This window comes from Manis pentadactyla, chromosome 8 (genome assembly GCF_030020395.1).
Source record: "Manis pentadactyla isolate mManPen7 chromosome 8, mManPen7.hap1, whole genome shotgun sequence".
NCBI lineage: Eukaryota > Metazoa > Chordata > Mammalia > Pholidota > Manidae > Manis > Manis pentadactyla.
In genome coordinates this window covers 123,449,809-123,470,368 of record NC_080026.1, presented here as the reverse complement: position 1 = coordinate 123,470,368, position 20,560 = coordinate 123,449,809, and the positions used below count along the sequence as shown (strand labels likewise).

The 20,560-nt window shown below is 37.9% G+C and overlaps 2 protein-coding genes across 7 annotated transcripts in view; one reads left to right on the top strand and one right to left on the bottom strand.

Annotated features, from left to right (window-relative positions):
* The first annotated feature begins 69 nt into the window (after nucleotides 1-69).
* On the top strand, nucleotides 70-15,105 carry ZDHHC6 (zinc finger DHHC-type palmitoyltransferase 6). Of its 4 annotated transcripts, none has more exons than XM_036898493.2 (11): nucleotides 70-252; nucleotides 1,222-1,407; nucleotides 3,199-3,290; nucleotides 4,422-4,581; nucleotides 5,814-5,975; nucleotides 7,608-7,661; nucleotides 11,292-11,459; nucleotides 12,486-12,527; nucleotides 13,193-13,338; nucleotides 13,428-13,474; nucleotides 14,502-15,105. In XM_036898493.2, exons 2-11 carry the CDS (start codon nucleotides 1,330-1,332, stop codon nucleotides 14,603-14,605), a joined length of 1,053 nt encoding a protein of 350 aa, XP_036754388.1. In that variant the 5' UTR covers nucleotides 70-252; nucleotides 1,222-1,329; the 3' UTR covers nucleotides 14,606-15,105. The 4 variants fall into 4 exon arrangements, with proteins under 4 accessions (XP_036754388.1, XP_036754387.1, XP_036754386.1 ...); XM_036898492.2 differs by having other exon boundaries at nucleotides 70-313; XM_036898491.2 differs by lacking the exon at nucleotides 70-252 and having other exon boundaries at nucleotides 1,242-1,700.
* A 1,265-nt stretch (nucleotides 15,106-16,370) lies between these two features.
* Nucleotides 16,371-20,560, bottom strand: part of ACSL5 (acyl-CoA synthetase long chain family member 5) — a 41,171-nt gene continuing 36,981 nt past the window's right edge. For all 3 annotated transcript variants that reach the window (XM_057506325.1, XM_057506324.1, XM_057506326.1), the window contains exons 18-22: nucleotides 19,148-19,291; nucleotides 18,429-18,530; nucleotides 17,882-17,953; nucleotides 17,366-17,512; nucleotides 16,371-16,640 (exon numbers count right to left, since the gene is read on the bottom strand). In XM_057506325.1, the coding sequence (XP_057362308.1) occupies nucleotides 17,372-17,512; nucleotides 17,882-17,953; nucleotides 18,429-18,530; nucleotides 19,148-19,291 (459 nt within the window). In that variant the 3' untranslated portion in view covers nucleotides 16,371-16,640; nucleotides 17,366-17,371. The remainder of the gene's footprint in view (nucleotides 16,641-17,365; nucleotides 17,513-17,881; nucleotides 17,954-18,428; nucleotides 18,531-19,147; nucleotides 19,292-20,560) is intronic.

The window sequence follows — 20,560 nt, the reverse complement described above, 5'->3', positions numbered from 1 at the left end:
CTCCCCAAGCTACAGGTCAGGGGAGCTTGCTTCCCGGGGGAAGTTTGGTGCTGCAGACCTCCCGGAAGTGCCTGTCACGGACCCTGCGCTCGGCGCCTGAGCCTGGGAGCGGCGGCGGGAGTGCTGGCGGAGAGGCGGCGGGTGGTGGCAGGCTGGGCACTCCCGCCTCTGGCAACCGAGATTTGCTTTCTGCTGGCGCTGGACTGAAGTACCCACGACGGAGTTATCCGAGGAGGAGAAAACCTGTTCCGGGTGAGCCCAGGCCGCCCCGGAAATGCGATGGCCAAGAGCGGGCGCCCAGGAGCCGACTGAGGTGGGAGTCGAGGCAGGGGGTTTAACCGTGGTGTTGGTGGTCATCGCCCCACCTGAGTGAGGCCAGAATCCCCAGAGACCTACCACTGGTTGCTGGCCAGGATGTTCCTCCCCCGAGTGAGGATTTTTAAACGTTTTGCTCTTATGGCACGGGCGGGAAACTGAGGCACAAGGCAGCGGCATCTTTTATTACCGTTTGCCTCAGATCTTACCTGGACTCACTGAAGGCCAGAAATAACCCTCCTACCTACCTTCCCGGAGTTCTCCGCCCTGTCTCCCAGTCCCTCGCTCCGGGAGCACTTCCCCTTCATTTTTTCTCACTCTTTCTCGTTTAAGTTTCCCGTCGTGATTTCACAGACACCCTCTCTCCCCCCTTCTCTTCCTTTTTTTTCCTTGCACTCTCTCAATGCTTTCACTCTCACTCTTCTTGACCTCTGGCCCAAATAGACTGTTACGTTGGTTTTTGGGGGCAACCACAGGCAGATGTTGTAGACGATGTAGACGAAGTACTTGAACTTTATTCGGGACTCGCTCAGAGGTAGTTTAGAATTGCATAAAGGAAGTTTGATGACTTGGTTTCTCTTCTGGGCTTGGCTGTTACTCGTGACCTCGGTCTAATCACTTTATCTTCCCAAGGCAGTTTCTTTTCTATGAAGAAGGAAGCTGGATTAGATCAACCCTAAAGCCCTGCTTCCCAGCTCTAAAATTCTTTGCCTCCTCAAACAATTCTCTAAATTTGGACACAGTCCCCTGACAAATTGGGAATAAAGGAATAAAGACAACTATTTTGGCATGTGATCCCATGGTAGTGCACTTATGAGATGCTTTTGTTTTGGGTGATCTTTGAAGTTCAATATAGTATACAATAAAACTTTAACTAAACTTTCTCATTTTGTTTTTGGTTTTTAGCTTGGGCTTCAAACCAAGATACTGGATTCTCCTAGTTATGACAAAGAGCTCTGAGTGTGTGACAGTGAAAATGGCATAATTGGCATTAGCATCCCGCAACTTGAAGGCATGACAGTCAAGGAACACAAGGACCCATGGCACATGGTGATATGTGCACAGAAAAAGGAAATCTGTGATTCTTTAAAAGTAGGAAGTCATTCTTCCTAACCAGAATGGGTACATTCTGCTCAGTTATCAAGTTTGAGAATCTCCAAGAATTAAAGAGACTGTGTCACTGGGGTCCCATCATAGCCCTTGGTGTTATAGCTGTATGTTCTACGATGGCCATGATTGACTCTGTGTTGTGGTATTGGCCCTTACATACAACCGGAGGGAGTGTGAATTTCATCATGCTGATCAATTGGACTGTCATGATTCTTTATAATTACTTCAATGCCATGTTTGTTGGTCCTGGCCTTGTCCCTCTGGGGTGGAAACCAGTAAGAAAAAGATACATTAAGATGATGAACTCTAATGATAATTGTATATTTAGTTTTTACCTTACCTGCTAACCAGTTATATCAAACACTGCCTACTTTTTTGCCTTGGTAGGCACTAAGCATGTTCATTTAAAGCTTAAGTAATTTCATACCTGTCCTGTTTGAAAATATTATCCTAAATTATTTCCCAATGCAATTTTATTGAATATTTGTCTTGCTTTAAAAAAAAAAAGGAGTGGTTGTGAGTTCATAGTCATAAATTTAGGAGACAGTGCATATCATACAGCTCTCATAATTTTGCAGCTCTAGGATCTTTTTATTATGTAATATATTAACATCCCTCAGAACTGAGAAAAATATCTTGAGAAGCTGCTGGTGTAAATCATAAAGTTTTTAAATCATTGCAGTGAAATCATAACATTGGGAAGTACATTATGAATCAGTTTATGGCTCTTAAAAATTCTAGAAAGTTTATGCTTATGAATTTCCATATTCCTTGCTGAGGGATATCCCCTGGTTGCTTGTTAGAAATGCAGAATCTTGGGCTCCACTCTCGACCTACTGAATCAGAGCCTGCATTTAACAAAATCCCTGAGGTGATTCTTAGGTAAATTAAAGTTGGAGAAACACTATTGTACTATTTAAAGTGGGTATAGAGATGGGTAAGACACAATTCATAATCTGAAAAACCTTATATCTGAGGAGAGAAACCAAAGCACTTGTACAGATAACTAATCTATGGAATTCAATGTGATGATGCCGTTGAAGTTAGAAGGAGCTAATTATTTTCAGCTTGCGGCCTAGGAGAGGCATGGGAATTTCCGCAGGACATGGGTAAGAAGGCATTTCAGGTTGAGAGAATTGTGGGAATGTGTATTGAGAAACAACGGACAGGTATATAGAGCAGGTTAGACTGAAACAGGCAGATTATGGAAGGCCTCACATACGTGAGAAATGATTAGGCCACAGAGAATTATTAGAGGTTTTCAAGCACAGCTCTGACTAATCAGAGTTGTGTTACAGGATTATTATCTGACAATAGTTTGAATCAAAAAGAAACTACAGTAAAGGATGCTAATTTGGAAGTAATTAAAATGCTCCAAGAAAGGGGCCTTATTTCCTAAAGAGTATCAAGTCTGAAGTTTGAATCACCACTCTAAAATACCTGCCAAATTGTCAGCTACCTTTTTTCTGAATTCCTCCCATTCTCCTAAGGTTTTTGGATAAGTAGAACCAACTGTACATGGTGACGGTGGATTTGGGTGGAGCATGAGGATGAGAAATTAAAAATGACTTGTAGTGCTGTTAACTGGAAATTCATTACTTAAAAATATTTTAGCTCAAATGAAAGGGCTGGCAATACAGTTAAGATTCTGTCCTTCTCCCACCCCCCATAAAAGAAAATCAAACCATAGGAAAGTATTTATTCATAAGTTTTGACTTGTTATTACTTAGGATTAGATATCTGATATATTTTTGTTTATATTTTGCTGCCAAGGAAAATTCTCAGGATAGCATGTACCTCCAGTATTGTAAAGGCTGCCAAGCATACAAGGCGCCTCGGTCACATCACTGCAGAAAATGTAACAGGTATTGTCTGTCTTTGCTATTTACCGGGGACTGATCAACTTGATTGCTGATCTGTTGTTGTTCTTCCTACCACCTCAATCCTAGTTATATTCTCTGTGAGATGGCTACTTTATAAAAAAGACTGTCAACATACTTAAGTGTCCATATCTCCATTTTACTCTGAAGTTATTCTGTTAATAAGTAAAACTCATTTTTTGTCAAAAGATTTTTCTAGAAAAATACAGATTTATTTTGTTTCTTGCCTTGCCAAAAATAGGGCACAGAGTTTTGTCTTCATGTTATTTCCTTAGATCAGGATTAATTGTTCTTATCAACTGTTCTCTTGACTAGCTTTAGAATTGTTCTGAGTCTAAATTATAAAGGAGACCTGCTTTTTCCATTATTGAGTTCACTAACTTTTATGCTTTATGCATATCTAATAAATGAGTGCAGGTGCCTATTATCATACATGTTTAATTTAAAATGTCAATGGGAAGAAAAGGGATTCACCATAAAAATGTGAAACAAGCTAGAATCTTTCTAAATGAACAGCAATATCCACTAATAAGAAATTTATGATGAGAATGTTGAGATTTAGGGGAAAGATTGGAGGCAGATAAAGTTTGGTTTGAGGCCAGGAAGTTTTCTTCTAGCACAAGGGAAGGAAGCTCAGTAAGACTTTGCTTATTATACAGTATCTTATATCCCATAGTTGGCTTCCTTAGCTCAGAGATCCCACAACTAAAGGATGAGATCAGGAAGGAAGGAAGTTACAAGCGTCTGCTAGGTGCCATTAACCCTAGTGGAGATAGATCTGTAAGTGATTTTGTTGAGTCTCTGTCGTACTCCACTTGTCACAGCATTTCAGAGCTAGAGGAAAACCAAGAACCTCTTTTTCTTTATAATGAAAGCAGACATCTTTTCCTCAGAAGCAGTAATGAAGCCTATTTGTACTGTTTAGAATTTAAAAGAAGTCACTGTTCAGAGTTGTTCAAAAACTCATAAAGATCTTTGTTTTTGCTCCATGAAGTATAATTCATTGGTCACTCATGGACATGCTGGATTCCTGTTTGTTTGATCTCTTGAAGACCAAAGTTATTTAAAGTAGACCGAAATTTCTGCTTCATGTTTTATGTAAACTTTTCTTGTTAGATGTGTGATGAAGATGGACCATCACTGTCCTTGGATCAACAACTGTTGTGGTTACCAAAATCATGCTTCGTTCACACTGTTTCTCCTTTTAGCACCACTGGGGTGTATTCATGCTGCCTTCATTTTTGTTATGACTATGTATACACAGCTTTATAATCGGGTAAGTGAAAATATTTGTTATAAATCATTCATGTCATATTATATAGCAGTTATCAAGATTATTTAATAAGTCCCTTTTAGAAATATGCTTTCTGTAAGTTAGGATGGGAAACAGATCTTTCTGGGTACTGTATGCTTTATCTCTGTATGGATGCCTTTTAAGAAAGCATTGAAACTTAATTTTTAAAATGAGGAAAGATAATTTTGTTCTGGAAATTCCCTTTATTCTACTTAAAGTTGATAATTATTTTAATACTATACATATATATATAATTTATTAGATTTCAGACTTGGTAGTTGTGATAAGAATAATTGGAAAAAAAAGAAAGAAGAGCGAGAAGAAAGAGACAACACTAGTTAGTGCTTTCTGTTTTCATCCAGTCTATGTGGCAAGTTGTAATTCTTTTGTTCATTTCTAATTCCAGTGTCCTCGAAGGTGGCTCATGGAGTAGGCACATATCCTAAAATATCCTGTAACAGATTGAGTTGATTTATAGGCAAATAGTCATGAGATAAAGTGTAGGGGTCAGAAATTCAAGTCCCTAGAGGCCTGGAAGGTAGATGAAAGAACTGGAGAACACATGCTCTTCATAGAAGGGACAGCCTATATTTGACTTCAGTCAGTTTTTGATGTTTGGGAATCCAGCGTAGTAGCTTGGTCTTCCAGTTTTTCAAGAAAAATCTGAAAGTCTGGATTTTTTAAATGTGAAATTTCCTGATGTTTGGATGTTGGCACCTAACCCCGAATATTTTAAGACATTTTACGAGCTAGGTCATTCACATCTGGAGGCCATATTTTGCCCACATTTTTGCCAGTTTTTAACCTCTGATTGTGGAACATGAGGGAAGAAACAATTGAATCCTAGACTATATTTGTTGCCATGGAAGACTACTATAAATATAAAAGCAAGGAGAAGATGGGAGACACATTACAGTTTTGATTGGTATCTGGTTTTGTTCATGCATATGAAATGTTTGTGGGATATGCCTAACACTTTCTGAGGAAACAAGTAAACAAAATAAGTAAATAAGAAATAAGTAACACTGAGAATAAATAAGGATGATATCATGCATATCAGTATGAGGTTAAGCCACAGTATTCATTAGAAACAGCTATGTGTGTTTTAGTTTCAGGTTGTCATTTGCTGGTCTTTTTGATTGAGTTGTTTTAAATGTCATGGTAGAATCTGACCATTTATGACAACTGGTATTTGAAGTGTGTGTTGTTTATAGCTCTCCTTTGGGTGGAACACAGTTAAGATTGATATGAGTGCAGCCCGGAGAGATCCTCTGTCAATTATTCCGTTTGGATTATCTGCATTTGCTGCCACCTTGTTTGCCTTGGGATTAGCTTTAGGAACAACCATAGCTGTTGGGATGTTGTTCTTTATCCAGGTAAGTTCCTCTGTTACCTCTAGCTAAAAGTTGTCACGTTATTAGAGCTGCTTGTAGTGAGGAAGATAAAAAGGCTGTATTTAAGTATGCAGTATGAAATGGAAATTATTGCTACTTACTCCATCTCGGTAACCAACTTAATCTTCTCTGTACTAGCCAGGGAATTTTGAAGTAACTTTGCTAGAATTCCCAGGTAATTGGTTTAATTGTTAAAATGCTAAGTTTGAGTTGTGTTGCACTTTGTAGTTAATAAAGCTCTTTTCACATTTGCCATCTCTCTTGATCTTCACATCAACCCCAAAAGAGGTTGAAGAGGAGTATTATTTTCCTTTCCTTATAGGTGAATAACTGAGATACAGAAAGCTTTAGTGACTTATGCAAGATCACCCATTCATGTATTCAGTAAACAGTATTATCTTAAAATAGTATATATTTAATCATAATCATATAGTTAACATTTATTGAGCACTTACTATATGCAAGACACTGTTTTAGGTCCTTTAAGTATGTTAGCTCATTTAAACTCAGTAACATCCCTATGATACAGATGCTATTTAATGCCTATCTAATGAATTGCTCTAATTCTGAGGCTATATTAATGGTAATAAAGAGGATCCTGCCCCTAAGGAACTCACAGTTAGTAAACAATTACTTAATACAGGTTCAGGTATATATCATATCATAGAAATGTACAAAGTGCTGTGAGAACACAGAGAAGGAGGATGTGGTCCTGAAGGGATCGTAAAACAGTTCATGTGTTTTATTTCATTTCATTCCCTTAGTTTATTCATTAATTGAAGGCGCTCTGTGGGCCAGGCATTGTGCTAGGCCTTAGGAATATGGCAAGGACTCCTGTCCAGGGTTGTTCTTACTGTGCCACAGTCTGTATGGACACAGCCAGACTTCAAGGAAATGTAAGATTCTTTCAGAATTAGAAATGTGGAGAGTAAGAGCCCTGATTTATTGCCTAATGCTTTTTGTTTTAAAATAAGCAGGTTCTGTTTTTGGTTATACCTCATGTTTTCTATTAACCTGAATCAAATCTTTGAAAAATTTTCCCAGCCTATAATTAAGAATCATATTAGAAGAAAACTAAAATCCTGTGGTGTAAGAACCTCTGTAAGTGGAATTAGTCCTATCTACGAAAATCAAATAATAGAGTCAAGAAAGAATATATTCAGTTTTTAAGGCAAGCAGAATATCTAGGTTGACTGAAATGAGTCACCATTACTTATAATAAAAAATTAATCAAACTTAAGGTTAATTAAAAATAGCGATGAGATTTTAATAGCAAAATACATTTAAATACTAATTGGATTATATCAGTGTTTTATTAGTAATCTTAAAACCTTGTTCATAGTAATTAAAACGTGTTTTTATTAAACCAATAGGTTTGGATTTGATTATGGATTGATGTAATAATCTTACAGAGTGGTGTTGTAGTACACTGGTTAAGAACAAGGATTTTAGAGTCAGGTGGCCTACGCACTAAGTGTGCTACTTAACCCCTGTTATCCTGATATCTTTACCAAGGAGTGGAGCAATAAAAACTTTCTCAGGGGTTAGCATAGTGATAATCTTAAATGGACCAGTCTTATTATAAAGTTTTACTGTCTATCATTTAATTTTCAGATGAAAATAATTCTCAGAAACAAAACTTCTATTGAATCATGGATTGAAGAAAAGGTAAATTTTAATAATTGTTTCCTCAATATCAGTAAAGTACTGATTAACTAATAGACCAGATTAGCTAATAAATGCTCAGAAGTAAAATCTCAGCTAACAAATGGCTTCCTTAAGTTATTTGCATTCTGCACAAAAGGGGAATGTAGAAGACAGCTTGTTTCATTCCTGGTTTAATATAGCTCCTGCAGAAATACACTTCTCATACACCCTGAGTTGCTGAAGAGGTCTAAGCTACACAGTAGCCTAGAGGAGAAGGTAGCCCATTTGGAAAGAAATTTCTATCCTACCAAAGTGCCATCAAATTTTTTGTAGTATTTTAGGGCTAAGCAAAACTTAAGCTCTACCAGATAGATAGGGCTTATACTTAGCTTGCCAAAGATCTCACAACCGCTAGTACAGACTTCACACTGTCCATTGTGATTCTAATGGAAAAAGTAAATCTGACTACCATAACAGCAGCAGGGGTTATCACCCCAAATGTCTGCAGGTCCCAGGCAGATAATCGGATGCATGGGGCCAGCTTGCATACCAGAGCTGCCTAAGGGGCAAAGCTGATTGTTACCACTGGGGAATTACCCGGTATTGTGAGATCATCTAATTTTTTTTTTCCAAGGAAAGTAAGAGATCTCGATTTCTGTGAATCTTTCTATTTTTAAATATTAGCAGACAATTCAAATAAAAAACAAACAACCATTGTGGGCCAAGTAAAATACCTATTAGACATATTTAACCCTTTGGCAGCCAGTTTATGAGCTTCAGTTTACAACAGCAGATCTCAAACTTTCTGGTCTTAGGACCCTTTTTCATTCTCAAAAATTGTTAAGGACACTAAAGAGCTTTTTTCAATATGTATTAATATCTGTTGATTTTGCCATATTTTCTGACTAAGAAAAATTTTGAAGATTTATTATTTCATTTAAAAAGTAATAAACCCATTATGTTAATAAAAATTGTTTTTTAAATTAATTTTTCCAAAATAAAAATATAGAGAGGAAAGCAGCATTGTTTTATATTTTTACAAATCTCTTTAATATCTGACTTAACAGAAGACAGTTGAATTCTCACATCTCCCTCTGCATTCAGTCTGTCGAAATATGTTGCTTTGATTGAAGTATATGAAGAAAATCCAGCCTCACATAGTAGGTAGAAAAGGGTAGAATATTTTAATAGGCCTTTTTGATAATAGTGGATGTTCTTTGATATTGTAATAAAATGACCAGTAATAGTTCTTGAGAGGTTAGTTGCATGTGAGATCTGAAATAATATCAGTAAACTTTTTGTACTCTTTTACATTTATTTCCATCAGTCTGTCTTGCTCTTTGAAAGGGAATTTTACCCATTTGTGATTTTATAACATCAGACACGAGTCCTTTGGAAAATGCAGATTTTCTAAATGTTGATTCATTTATGCATATCACTACTAGTCTTATGGAGAAAATATTTAAATATTGGAAAGCTATCAAGCTTATAGTAGTGGATACATATTTTCCAAAATTCTAATTTTCAGTCGAAAGCCTTAATTTTTTTCACTGGTGACGTATACTCAGTTGTTTATTTTGGAATAACAGCCCAACTTTGTTCATTTTTGAGAAAATTTCTGCCAAATACTGAAGTTCAAATAACCTTAGTTTGTTAGTAAAAGTAACATTACATGAAAATGAAAAAGCATTTTCCTTGAGATAAGCACTTTGGGGTGCTTTATGTGTACTTTCCCATTTTGCCACACAGAGTATTAAAAAGACATCTACTTGAGGATTGAGATTAATAAGAATAAGAATTCTTACTGCTTCATCAAGGATATTCTCATGTACAACTGTTTTTTGTTTGTTTTGTTTTAAACTATGAATATGTAACATTGAAGAATATAACTACTGATATAGTTTGGTGCCACTGTCTTTATTCCTGCTTAAAATGCCCACAATTTTACCCACCATTGCAAATGTCAGCACAATAAAAAAGACAAATAACATCTTAGTATTATAATGAAAGTTCTTTGACTTTGTTGAACCCCAAGAATAGGTAACCAAAGAGGTGTGTAAAACATGCTTTGTGAACCACTGATATAAAGGTTCAAGTCCAAGCTCCTTAGTTTATACATAATAAAACCTTTCATGTCTTCCCACATTTCCCACCCCATCTCACACTTAATATGATCTAATACCAAACAACTCATAGTTTGTACATATTATGCTTCTCTATCTTTCCACATGTTGTTCCCTACCTAAAACACTTTTCTCCCCCCTGATTTTTTGCCTGATTTCTTGTCCCTCAATACAGTACAGGTGTCTTTTCTTCCAAGGAATCTTCCTTGACTCCCCAGATTATGTTAAGTACTTTAGTTCCCTTTTCCCATAGCACTTATTGCAAATTCCCATAGCACTTATTGTCACTTATAGCACTCTTACTCATTTTGAAGACTCTGAAATGTTTGTTTATAAGAAGGGAAAATAAATGACGCTTTACCATCTGGGTGAGGATGGGTGAGGATGAATTTATACAATTCAATGTGTTCATACATGTTAACACTTGACAACTCTTTTAATTGAATTAACATTAATATCACTTTATAACTAACTTCAGGAAGCTTTTCCCTAAAATATTGTTTCCCCTGTTAATACAATATTTCAAGATATCATTTCTAGTTAGAATAATAATATATTGGCATTAGATTAATAATTTGTTTTTGCCAGTGACCAAGGCTCTTTATAAAGTGTCATGCTAAATCTAAAAGTTATTTTGAAACTGATGCTCTGTTGCCAAGTAAAGATTTCAGGTAAATGATTGTATTAAATTTATATAAAATTTATCAAAATATTACCAGACACTAAAATTTATACAACAAATTTCAGCTGGGTTTGTACACTTATTGTAGGAATAAATAATGCATCTTTATACCACTAGGTGTCAGTGGAGCTTAAGAAATTATAAGCCCGTTTATCTCGTTATTTTTAATGATTTAAATGCATAGAATATAATTTATGGCACCAGAATATTTATGTATATGCATAAAATGTACATATAAATGCCTATATAAATAAATATATATACATATGTAATGGTATGAAAAGCTGAAAGAAGATACCCTGCACATACCGCTAGCTAAAAAAAATAATTTTCATAAAACTAAGAAATTTTTTATATTACCCATTACACCTTTCCTGGCCATTCCTGCAGGTGTCACTGCCACCCAGGATACTACTACTGCATTGCAGGACATCCCACCGAACAGTTCCTTCCATCCTGAATAAGCCCTTGCTTTCTCTTAAGTTTGTTTATCAACATAGCTTCTTTGTACCCAGATTCTTTTGTTCTACTGAACAACCAGGAGGACTGAGGATTTTTTATATATGAAATAAAACTACTGACTCTTTTAATAAGCATTTTTGAATGCTTAGTCCTAAATAAGCCCTATCAGACATTTTCTGGATCATCTCATACAAGGTTGGTATTGTGTGTAAGGTTCTTCCTATATTGTGATAAATTTGTCGATCTCTTCTGTGTATATTATTGTTTCAACAAAGAGGAAGTATTCCTAGAAATGTATAAATTTGAGGAGTGTTTTCAGTAGTATATTACTAATAGCCATTTAAGACAGAGGCATCTACCATCTTATATCTTTGTTACTCACAGGCTAAAGATCGAATTCAGTATTATCAACTAGATGAAGTCTTTGTTTTTCCTTATGATATGGGAAGTAGATGGAAGAACTTTAGACAGGTATTTACATGGTCAGGGGTCCCTGAAGGAGATGGACTGAATTGGCCCATAAGAGAAGGCTGTCACCACTACAGCTTAACTGTGAGTATTTTGTTCAGTCATTCCTTTTTGCCTCACCTCTTCCCCTTAACTCAGATGACATTGTATCTCAAAATAAGTAATAACGTTTTTTTCAGTGTGGCAAAATGAATCTAAGTTGATAATCCTAAATCACTCCTTATTTTATGCATCCTTTTTTATTTAAACCTCTCCTTAGCTCTCCACACATAAGAGATAAAAAGTCCTGATTCCTTAAATTAGTTTTTATGAAATCTGGCCTAAAATGACCTTCTGTCTGTTCCTAACAGGAATCATCCTTTCCAATCAGCCTAGTCTCTCAGTGAACCCCTTGTACATTCCTGCCACCTAACTTTGCCCACACTGTGTTTTCTGTCTCATTTGATCTCTTCTCTATTGGTAATGATTAAGACCAGTTCCAGCCCAGTTCTTGCATAAAGTCTAACCTCCCCACTCTAGACTTCTCTGGATTTGGCACTTAATCATATACTACTGCTGGTAGCACATGAGGTCTCATATTTTTTTAAAAGTCTTGCATCTTTAACTCAACAAGAGTCTAGAACAGAGACCACATGTTACCTTTATTTCCCCTACTCTATCTAGTATAGTACCAACTAATAAATTGTTGCCAAATAAGTGGAAAAGAGTAAGTCCTGAGAACTTGTAGTTGAGACTCTTTGTTAATGAATTTTGCAGTTTCTCTACCTTGTCTCTAAAGAATCAGAGCATCTCTGTCATCTTCACCTTAGGAGCTAGCCTGGAAGCCCCATGAGGGTGGAGAGCACACCTCCCTGATCCCTGGGTCACCAGGAGTGCTCTGGGAGAATACCCAGATAAAGACATTAGAAAACAAGGAGAAGAAAGTCCCACTTCAGCCCCTGGTCTTAGTTACAGGGTCTTCTTTCCATGCTAAAAATCATGTGACCTTTAAATTGCTAGTAGTTTGAAATGTTGGAAAATGGGAAGTTTGTTATGTCATTGATGTAGTTCATGAGGCAAAAGTATTTCAACATTGAGCTGAGCCTTTTTTCCTTTATATCTTCCAAACAGATAGAACAGTTGAAACAAAAAGCAGATAAAAGAGTCAGAAGTGTAAGTAATTCTTTTGCAATGATACTACTTTCTTTTTCCTTCTGTCAGTCTGTGCACTTCTATATAGTTGTTAAAATTGCTTTGAGTAGAGAAGCCAACTCTTGGCTTTTGTTAGGTTATATTTCTTAATACATTTGTTGAAATTTGATGTAGTCTGCTTTTTTCATTTACATGTTTGGACTAGAGGTTTGGAGGGAATTGTTTATTTATATTGCCAACAGAAGAATAATTATTCTCAATACAGCTCATCAGAATGAGGTCCATCCTTACAATTATGTTGTACAGCATGATTGCCACTAGCCACAAGTGGCTATTTAAATGTAAATTGTGTTAAATTAAGTAAAAATTCAGCTCCTTCCTTGCACTAGCCATATTAGAAGTTCTCAGTAGCTACATGTGTGTAGAGGCTATAGGCTATAGAACATCTCCGTCATTGCAGAAAGTTCTTTTGGACAGCACTGCTCTAGAATTTAATTATCAGCAATATGTTTGAAATGAAGAGTAAGCAAGGGCTTGAGAACTAGAAATACCGATTGCCTATTATGTGGGAACTGGGAGGGAAAGGCTTGTCTCATGATGCTTTGGGTCTACCTTTAGTAATTTAAAATAAACTTATCTTCAGATGTGGGTAAATGTTAAACTGTTCTTCTGATCACTGATGCCAGGTTCGGTATAAAGTGATAGAAGATTACAGTGGTGCCTGCTGTCCTTTGAATAAAGGAATCAAAACCTTCTTCACGAGTCCCTGCACTGAAGAGCCTCGAATAAGGCTACAAAAAGGGGAATTCATTTTAGCCACAAGAGGGTTACGGTGAGTGATAGAAAGTACCGACTTTATTCTTTAATGACAATTGGCACCTAGCCTAAAAAAAATTAATTTTAATTTTTTAAATATTTCAGATATTGGTTGTATGGAGACAAAATTCATGATGATTCCTATATAGAAGGTATGAAAATGGAAGAGATGTTTAAAGAACAAGACTACTAGCAATGATTCCAAATTTTACTAGAAGCACTTTTATAAACAATCATATGTCACATGTATTAGAGGAACTAAATAGAAAGAAACATCATGAAACAACAAAGAGAAGCCCCTTGTATTATTTCTCCACAGCCCTGGTATTTATCAGGACTTTTAAATGATAGCTAACATTGGAGTTCATACTTACCTATGTGACAGGCACTTGTATAAGTGCTTCACTTGTGATATTACAGTCCCCAACATCCCACCTTGCAGAGGTAGGTGCTGTCATTCACATTGTACTGGCGAGGGAACTGAAATGCAGAGGCTCAGCACCTTGCTGAAAGCTGCAGTAGACACAAGTAGAGCCAGGGCTCCAGCCCAGGCAGTCTGGGCCCAGAGCCAGAGTACTATGCCCCTGTGTTATATGCTCCTTTGAATGGGCATTCCTAGTAAGTTAACATAGAAACCAATGGATTGAAACTTTGTGTCCTTGATTTTTTTAAGTTTTAAAATTGTTCCTTTTTAAAGCAGTGATTAACCTCTTTTAAAAACACTAGGTTAATCATAAATTAACCCCATAGGACAGCTTAGGCGAGTTTGATAGAGAAGTCTGCCTGTTGGAAAAAGTCTAAAGAGGAAATTCACAAAGGCTTCAGGGAGATAGTTGCCTGGAACAGACGAACTATGACAGTGTGCCAGAAACACCCTTCATGATCACATACGTGTAAGGAAATACCAGGATGGAGATGTTCCCTCTAACTCCACTTAGGGGCTCTCCAGAACCACATTGCTCCTTTCCCAGATAATGGAATTTGGGAAATCCCTGTTTTCAAGCTTGTTAAGAGTATTTAAAAACCATAATTTTCCCCTTCAAACTGCTTATCAAAAATGGCAAAAGGGGAAAAAGTAAAGTCTAACTAAATGCCTATTAATTTGGAGAAATAGGAGTTAATGGTCTCATTAATGTCATTGCAGCATATCTGACTATTTCTTACCAATTTCTCCCTCAGGCATGTCAAGAATAAGAGGATGGTTCCCTAGAAACTGTGTGGAAAAGTGTCCCTGTGATGCTGAAACAAATCAAGCCCCAGAAGGCGAGAAGAAAAATAGATAGCCACTGTCAAAGTAAAATCACACTTTAAGTCCACTCATTACTTGAAAACTGTACATTGTACTAAAGAATTATGCAATGAACCTACTCTGATTAAGGTGTTCTATTCCTCAAAGGTGCCCTAGTGCCATGATCTAAATATTTTTATTACCATTTTAAAATGGAGAAGCCATTCTGCATATGCCTTTGAATTCCTGCCACTCTTTGCCACCTCTTCCTCTTCCCCAGAAGGAAGAACACTTCACCTAAGTAAGTCAATTGCATTGTCTCTAGGATTTTTTTATGCATCACACACTATGGACCCCACTTGCAGATGTTCCCTCTTTGCCAGGAGCATCTGCATGTGATACTTTTATCCTGCTTCCCCCCAGTTGATACTTATGTAATATTCTAGAAACTATAGAACTTAATTTGTCAGACTCAGTATAATCCCAAATTTTATTACCTTTTAATAATGCAGACTTTGTCAAATCAAATAAAGATCAATGGACCTTCTGTATAAATCATAGTTTTCACATAAAGCATCTCTCTTTTTGCTGACTTAAAAGGTTTGTCGTCGTTCCTTATGGAAAAACCGCTTTATTACCTTGTGAAAAATTGGCATCTTTAATCATGAGTTTAAGATACATATATTTCCTCAATAAAGGAACCCTGTTAAAGACATTGAGATCACAGCATTCTAGGAGACTTTCAACCTAGTAATATGTCAAACTGCTCGTGTGCACTCGAACCTATCAAAACCTGAAGCTTATTCGAGTGGTGCGATCTAAGCTGCTGGATTTGGATGCTTAAAAGTCAGGCTTGTCTAAACACATGAGTAGAATTACACAAATCACGTATTCCAGTATTCTTTCCACAGCAGGGAACTTGAGCTTTGGGAGTGAGGCCTGTAACAGTTAACAACAAGGGAAGGGCACTTGGGGATTTAGCGGTGAGTGAAACATGACTCTGCCCCATTCCACGGAGGGGTGGGGAGGTGGACAGACAAGTAAAATATGTCAGATGGAGCCGTGAGTTACAAAGAAAGCAGGTAGGATGGTCTGATGGAAGTGACTTGTGAAGCAGATGAGGGATGAGTGACGTGCTTCTGGAAGTATCTGCATTTAGGCAGAGGGAATGGCCAGAACAACAGTGTGGAAGGTCCTTGGCATGTTTTAGGAACAGGAAGGCAGCCAGGGCAGTTCAGTTGGAATGAGTGAGGGGGGATGGGAGAGGAGGCCAAGGAGATAACAGGAACTAGGTCATGGGAATCCTGTAAGTTAATTCCTGCCTTCCTTTGTTTCAGATGCTCAAGAATAGACATTTCTTCAGCTTTTCTAGGCTCAGGGTCTAGAAAGATGATCCAAGAGATAATTCCAGTTAGAGGGCTGAAAGGAATGCTGTTGAAGACTACTTCCATTATGACAAAGATGGCCAAGAAGAGAGAATGGGAATTGTGCTCAGTTGAAGTTTGGGCTTGACTGGTATTTGTTTCATTATTCACACCTGTGAGATTAAGGCCTGGTCTTCTCAACTTAGTTTCCTTAAGTAGTTATTAATCTCAGTTACATACTAGAATCACCTAGGGACCTATCAAAAATTCTGACGCTCAGGCAGTATCCAAGACCATTTCGATCAGTATCCAGGCATTGGTGTCTCCTTAAACTTCCCAGGTAATTCTAGGGTGCAGCCAGGTTTGAGAGCCACTAGCTTACTCGATTGTTAAGTAGTCCTTTTCTAATGCTGCTGCTCATCATGGTCTGTGAGGTAACACACACCACAATGTTAGTACGTGGAACAGTTTATTTTAAAGACTTTACATTTACAAGGGGAAGCAACATGTGTTGTCCGGAGGTAAGATACAGCAGGAACTGGAGTCCAGGGGAGAAACAGTAGCCAGTCCTTCCCAGAAGAAAAGCCTGTTGTGTAGGTGGCACGCTTGCTCATAGGCCCTTGCTCCCAGTTTAGGAGGTTTTTGCTCAGTGTTGTCCTCATTTGCCAGAAAAGTGCACTTGACATAAGCTTCAGCTTCCCCCATAGCTCCCAGCTCGGCAGCAAACTAGAGGACAGATTTAGTCATCACGTGCCACTACAGGTGACGCTTTAAGAACATTCTTTTTGGACAACATTTCACAGGCCCAGTTATTAATTCTGCCAAGTCAGAGAAACTAGAGAGTTTAGGAAATGTTCAGTATGATCAAACTTTTCCCTTCTGTCCACAGACTTCAGTGTACACAGAAATAACATAGAAGAAATTACTTTCGCAGATACAATTAACTCCGATAAGTTAAAACTAGATATAAACATTTAGTGGTTTTGTGGAATAGTTAGAAAACATGAGTTAGAAACAGCTTTTCAGGACTTAAAGGTCTCTTGATTTGGACATTGGAAAGCCTGAGTGTTGGGACTGTCAAGTTAGGTTTACTTTAAGACAAAAAGGGAGAAGTAACAAAGGGTCACTTTGGCTATGAGTGGTCACTTAGAAAGGCTGGAAATCATAAGAAAGAGAAAGAATACAAGTGGACCTTGAAGAAAGGTATGTTGATAAAAGTAGCCCCAAAAACAATGTCAGCAACATTTAAGACAGGAAGGAAGATTAGTTTAGGGCTAAGCTTCTACACTCTAAGTCTCTCGCTTAATATTTCTTAAAAGCCTCAAAACTGGTTTTATAAATTAGCAGGCAAGACAACAGGAAGGAAGACAAAAAAGTGAATGTAAGATTAATTTTTAATCCATATTCCCCGTAAGGCAGGCTACCTCCAAGCCCCTTCCTGCCATAAGTACCTTAACCTACTCCTGGATATTCTCGTACAGGGTGTTGATTTGGGTCCGAAAGTACTTGGAAAGCTCGCCCCGCTTTGCTTTCAGTGTTGGTGTCAAGAGTCCATTTTCAGTGGAAAATGGCTCTAAATGAAGAAAGATGTCTTTGACCTGGAAGAGAAGATTAACACACACACACGTTTATTGGTGATTTGGATTTTCTGCAGAGCCTTCAAAGTGCCATGTGAAGAACCTTAGAGAATATTCCTGTCTCTGGGTGGGAGGGTAGAGAACGGACACTCCCATGCTCACTCATTTGCAGTTTGGGAAAGAAATGAGCAGGGAGAAGGGAGAACGAACAGCAAGAAGGGACTGTACGAAAGGTCACTGTACAAAAGGTCACTGCCAATTGTGGCTAATGCGTTAATGGTCCAAAATAAATCAATTCCCTGGAGACTACATTTAAACCCATTATGAATGTAAGCTTTAAAACTTCTCTAGTATGACCTGAGAGACTGGGTTAACATCAGTAGTACGTACCTGTTCGAAGGATTTAAGGCCACTTTGTTTCCCAGTTTTCTGCATGTCTTCTAAAACAGCTTCCTTTACAATCTGAGAATATAAACCATAGCTTAAAGCATAGCTATTTGAAAAAGTCCAAATGAAAGGCTAATCATGAACCAACGCAAAATGCCTACAAAACTCATTAGGATAAAACAGGACATAGGAGTATGTACAAGCACATTTTACACCTATCATTGCTCAATGGAAAACATGAATGAGAAAAAAGGCAAATCTAAATGTTAACAGGAATTTTCTCTAGATGGCATTTTTTGATCCTTTATTGCCCACAATGGACATACACTGTAGAAAGAATAGAGTTTTGTTTTGTTAACTCCCTGTCCTACCCTGCAGTCTAATACAGCCAGTCAGTCTGTTTGGGCTACAGCCATCTGTCACAAATGCAGGAGAGTTTGTTCTCCCTGGAAGGAGGCTCCGGGAACCCATGGGTGCCTGAGCTGGCGGGGCCTCCCCTTTCCCACAAAGGGCCCAGTGGATGTACACAGTGTTTCTAAGTGACACTTACTTGGTTCTGGCACAGCTCTTCAAGGGAGCCTTTAACCCCAAGTTTGGCTGCAAGTGAGGGCAGCACATCTGTGTCAGGAACCACCACTCCCACCAAGGCGGACTGGAAAGCGAACAAACGGCGAGGGCATGTGAGAATGAGTATGGTGGGGACCCCCATGGGCAGAGAAGGCAGGATTACGTCTTTGTAATAGATAATCCCCAAGACCTCAAACTCAATACTATGTCCCCTTTTCTCACCTTTTGTTTCAAACCCTCATGGGACTCCAAACTCACCTTTCCATTCAATATCTCTTTACAAAAACATTCTGTTCAAATTAGAATGTTCAAAAAGAAAGGAAGTTCTGCATTAAGCTTGAAGCATCTCTGACCTGTCCACATCAACCTTTTCCCACTCCCCAAAAGCAGAGCATAAGTGCAGTATATAGAAAACCTGTGCCAGAGGAGCTCCTACTGCAGTGGAAATGGTAGCATGTGACTCTTTCTGAATGGCTGTCCTTTAGTACAACTATTTTAACAATTCTACTTGTTTACAGAGTCCATCATAGTAAAAAAAATTTTTTTCACTTATATTCCCTTGTATTTGGAATATGGCTTCATCTCTTTAGTTTCATAAGCTCAGATCTGCTCCTCCTAAACACACCCATACAGATTTCCTGTAGCCATGGGAAACAGCATGGTCTGTGCCTGACAATAGCTGTTGTTAAAGCAGTATATTACCTGTAAGCTGTCCCCATGTACAAAAATTTGTGACACTGGTCTACTCCTGATGTAGATATTTTCTATCTTCTCTGGAGCAATGTATTCTCCTTGGGCCAGCTTGAAAATGTTCTTTTTACGGTCAATGATCTTCAGAGTTCCATTCTACATGAAACAGATAACAGCATCAGTGTTTTGAGCCCTATTTGTGGTGTCAGTGGGAAGACTGGAGACATCACAGGTGTCTTCTTTCTCTAAACATCACTTTTCTAGAGACTTTTTTTTTTTTTTAACTTTTCTAGAGACTTTTGAGCAGCTTTTCATTTCTCTTTCTTGGCTTTGGATAAAGGCAAGGGAAGCAGCTTCCAGAAAGAACACATCTGTACCATATGGGCATGTTAATGTGCAGCATAAGAAGTCCCTGAGATCTGCTCGGGTAATGTAAATGGTTGCCTCATACAGTGAAGAAATTTTGCAGCTCTGAATTTCCAATAACTTAATTTTTGATTCCATTTCCAGAACTCAAGAATAGGGAAGGAGCTATCTTTTATTAAGACTTTTCAATTAGTTAGGTCTCCCCCTCTTTTCCTCCCTTTTATGTATCCCTCCCTAAATCAGGAGCAGGCTAAGACGGCTCCACTGTGCTAGTGCTAATCAAACAAGTCAATAATTGTGCTTGTTAGGACAGAAGCAGGTCTGGTGAGGGCTCTCTGACCAGTCACCAGAGGTCATTTGCAGCTTAATTACTCTGAGCTAATTGGTCTGAGGAGCTTATGTTCTTAGAGATTCCCATTAAAGAATTGGGACAAGTGGCAAGTGAATCCACATGATCATACCCTAAACAGGGCAACAGACTGAACCAACCCCAAAGCCATCCACAACGCTGACTCAAGAAATCAGTCATCAATTCAGCCTAACAGACATGATCTGAAAGTGATTAATAATGCTCAGTCCTTTATAAGTCTAGTATGGGGACACATTTATTGCCTATATCGTAGGCTTATTAGAGCAGAGAACTTATTACACAGAAACAGATGTGTTGGCAAGATACTACTAGACCCAAATCTATCAAACACACCAATTAGGGGTCTCATTGTCAAACATTCCTTGAATATCATTTAAATCTTGAAAATATTGAGAATTTTTTTTAAAGATCTAGTTCCATTCCCACTCCATTGGCATAGAGTAGACAAAACTTTTCAGAGAGGAGACCTCTTAGAAAATCCCTTGTAGGGATTCTAAGTCTCCATCACTACCATCAATACTTTTCTCTCTTAGGAAAACAGGATTGAGAGAGTTCACTGCTAATTGTTTGTTAGCAAGCTCTGCTTAAAAAAATGCCTCTGTGTTTTGCACAAAGAAAGGTGTGAAGGTCACTGAGGCAAAAGACTAGCCCCTGCATACATCTAGTTTAGAAATCCTGCTTCCTTGTTT